This window comes from Abrus precatorius, unplaced genomic scaffold (genome assembly GCF_003935025.1).
Source record: "Abrus precatorius isolate BTA unplaced genomic scaffold, Abrus_2018 Scaffold10, whole genome shotgun sequence".
NCBI classification, from domain to species: Eukaryota; Viridiplantae; Streptophyta; class Magnoliopsida; order Fabales; family Fabaceae; genus Abrus; species Abrus precatorius.
This window is the reverse complement of record NW_020874292.1, coordinates 34,200,969-34,203,590: the sequence shown is the minus strand read 5'-3', so window position 1 is coordinate 34,203,590 and position 2,622 is coordinate 34,200,969. Positions and strand designations below refer to the sequence as shown.

Here is a 2,622-nt window from a genome sequence, read left to right as displayed (position 1 = left end):
CTTAACCAACTTTCAAAAATAGTAACACCTAAAACATCTCTAATCCACACATCCTTAGTTCAAACAACATTAAATTTCGAAATGAAGAAACCATGAAAGTAAAGGGGAAAGAGCAAGCGTTAAGCGAGCAAAAAATCTTAGGTTCTTTTTCCTCTTTCACATTTTCCATCGTTTGAGTCTCAAGGCAGAGGTGAGAGCTATCATCAAATCATACCTCAACCTTAACTCTCGCCTCTGCCTTAGAGAACATTGGCGATGGCCTTTCAAGATTTTGATCTCATATCAGAACGACGAAAAAACCACCAAAGAGAAAGGCTTAAGAAAAAGATTCTCATTGGTGTTGTTTCTGCCGTTCTCCTTGCATGTGTGGTAGCTGCTGCGGCATTTGTTGTGGTAAAAAGGACTGGTCCTGATACCAAAACTAAGCATGCATCTCCCTTAGCACCTGCCACTAACACTAACACACATGTGGATCAAAATTCAAGGCTCGTGAAAATGATATGTGGCTCAGCAGAATATAAGAGCAAATGTGAAAGCACCCTGAGTGAGGCATTGGAGAAGGACCCCAAATTGGCTGAACCCAAGGATCTTATCATGGTATCGATGATTCTTGCTGAAACTGAGATTGACAGTGCCTTCAACAAAACCACCACCATGAACTTTGCATCAGAGGAAGAGAAGGGTGCCTATGAAGATTGCAAGGAGTTGTTTGATGATGCCAAGAAAGAACTTGGATTCTCTATTACTGAAGTTGAGTCAAATGATATGTCCAAGATTTCTGCAACTGCTCCTGAAATCAACAACTGGCTCAGTGCAGTTATGTCTTACCAAGAAACTTGCATTGATGGGTTCCCTGAAGGGGAGTTGAAGAATAAACTCCAAAATCTTTTCAATGGATCGAAGGAACTTGTTAGCAATTCCCTTGCGGTTTTATCACAGGCCTCTTCATTCTTTTCTATATTCAAAGGAGCTGGTAATATTCACCTTCCTTGGGAGATCATTGATGATGCTCCTGCTCCTGCTCCTGCTTCTTTTGATCTTGGTTCTGGTACTGGTTCTGGTTCTGGTTATGATGGTTCTGCTTCTGCTCCTGGTCTTGATCCTGCTTCTGTTCTCGCTCCTGGTTCGGCTCCTGGCCCAGTTCCTGATTGGTCTGCCCCACTTCCTACTTGGACTGGCTCAGTTCCCACTTGGGCTGGCCCTACGGAGTTGAAGGGATCAGATGAGAAACCCACACCTAATGTCACTGTGGCAAAAGATGGCAGCGGAAATTTTAAAACCATCTCTGATGCTTTGGCAGCCATCCCACAAACATATGAAGGAAGGTATGTTGCTATGTGACTTATTTTAAGGAATGATTAATGTTTCTATTAACCAACTTAGTTTTTAAAAAATGTATAAGTTGGAGTTAATTTGTTACCAAATCACATTGATTTTTTGTTATTATTTTAGTTTGTGGTATATTTCAATTTGCATGCTACTGCAAGCCATGCCTTTTCCATTGTGACAATGCAGGTACGTGGTTTATGTTAAAGAAGGAGTGTACGATGAGACAGTGACAGTGCAAAGAAACACGGTAAATCTAACCATGTATGGGGATGGATCTACAAAGAGCATCATCACTGGCAACAAAAACTATGTGGATGGTGTCAGGACTTTCCAAACTGCATCATTTGGTATGTTTAAAATCCCTCCTCAATAAATACAATTTTGTACTATATCAATTATTATTTGCAGCAGTACAGCATGCTTACATGAAAAGTATTAGCAACACATTCTTTTATTATCAATGAGCCAGACTCATTAAATAAGCGAGACTAAAATTACACCATGAGTCTCAATAAATTTTAATTAATAATAATAGGTATGTTAAAAATAAAACGCTTCAGAGAATATGTTACTTAACTGCTTTTTTCCATGCACACTGCAGTGGTACTAGGAGATGGATTCTTGGGCAGAGACATGGGATTTAGAAACACTGCCGGTGCAGAGAAGCACCAAGCTGTGGCTGCAAGAGTGCAAGCAGATCGTGTAGAGTTTGTAAACTGTGCCTTTGAGGGCTACCAAGACACTCTATATGCCCAAACCCACAGACAATTCTACCGTGACTGTGTCATTTCTGGAACCATTGATTTCATCTTTGGTGATGCAGCTGCAGTGTTCCAAAACTGCACCATGGTTGTCAGAAAGCCACTGGACAATCAGCAAAACATTGTGACTGCACAAGGGAGAATTGACAAGCTATCGAACACTGGTTTTGTACTTCAAAAGTGTGTGATCAAGGCTGATGATGATTTGGTTCAAGTGAAAGATAGGATCAAGAACTACCTTGGGAGACCATGGAAGGAGTACTCAAGAACCATCATAATGGAATCTGAGATTGGGGACTTGATTCACCCTGATGGGTGGTTACCTTGGGATGGCGACTTTGCACTCAACACATTGTATTATGGTGAGTACAACAACAATGGTGCTGGTGCCAACACCAATGCTAGGGTCAATTGGCCTGGTCGCAAAGTCATTAACAAGGATGAGGCTAGCAAGTACACTGTAGAGGCCTTCTTGGAAGGGTCATGGATCAATGGCACAGGTGTTCCAGCTCAGATGGGTTTGTACAATTAA

At 41.4% G+C, this 2,622-nt stretch overlaps 1 protein-coding gene across 1 annotated transcript; it reads left to right on the top strand.

Annotated features, from left to right (window-relative positions):
* The first annotated feature begins 255 nt into the window (after window positions 1-255).
* LOC113852345 (putative pectinesterase/pectinesterase inhibitor 45) lies at window positions 256-2,622 on the top strand. Its single transcript, XM_027482573.1, has 3 exons — window positions 256-1,325; window positions 1,516-1,676; window positions 1,931-2,622. Exons 1-3 carry the CDS (start codon window positions 256-258, stop codon window positions 2,620-2,622), a joined length of 1,923 nt encoding a protein of 640 aa, XP_027338374.1.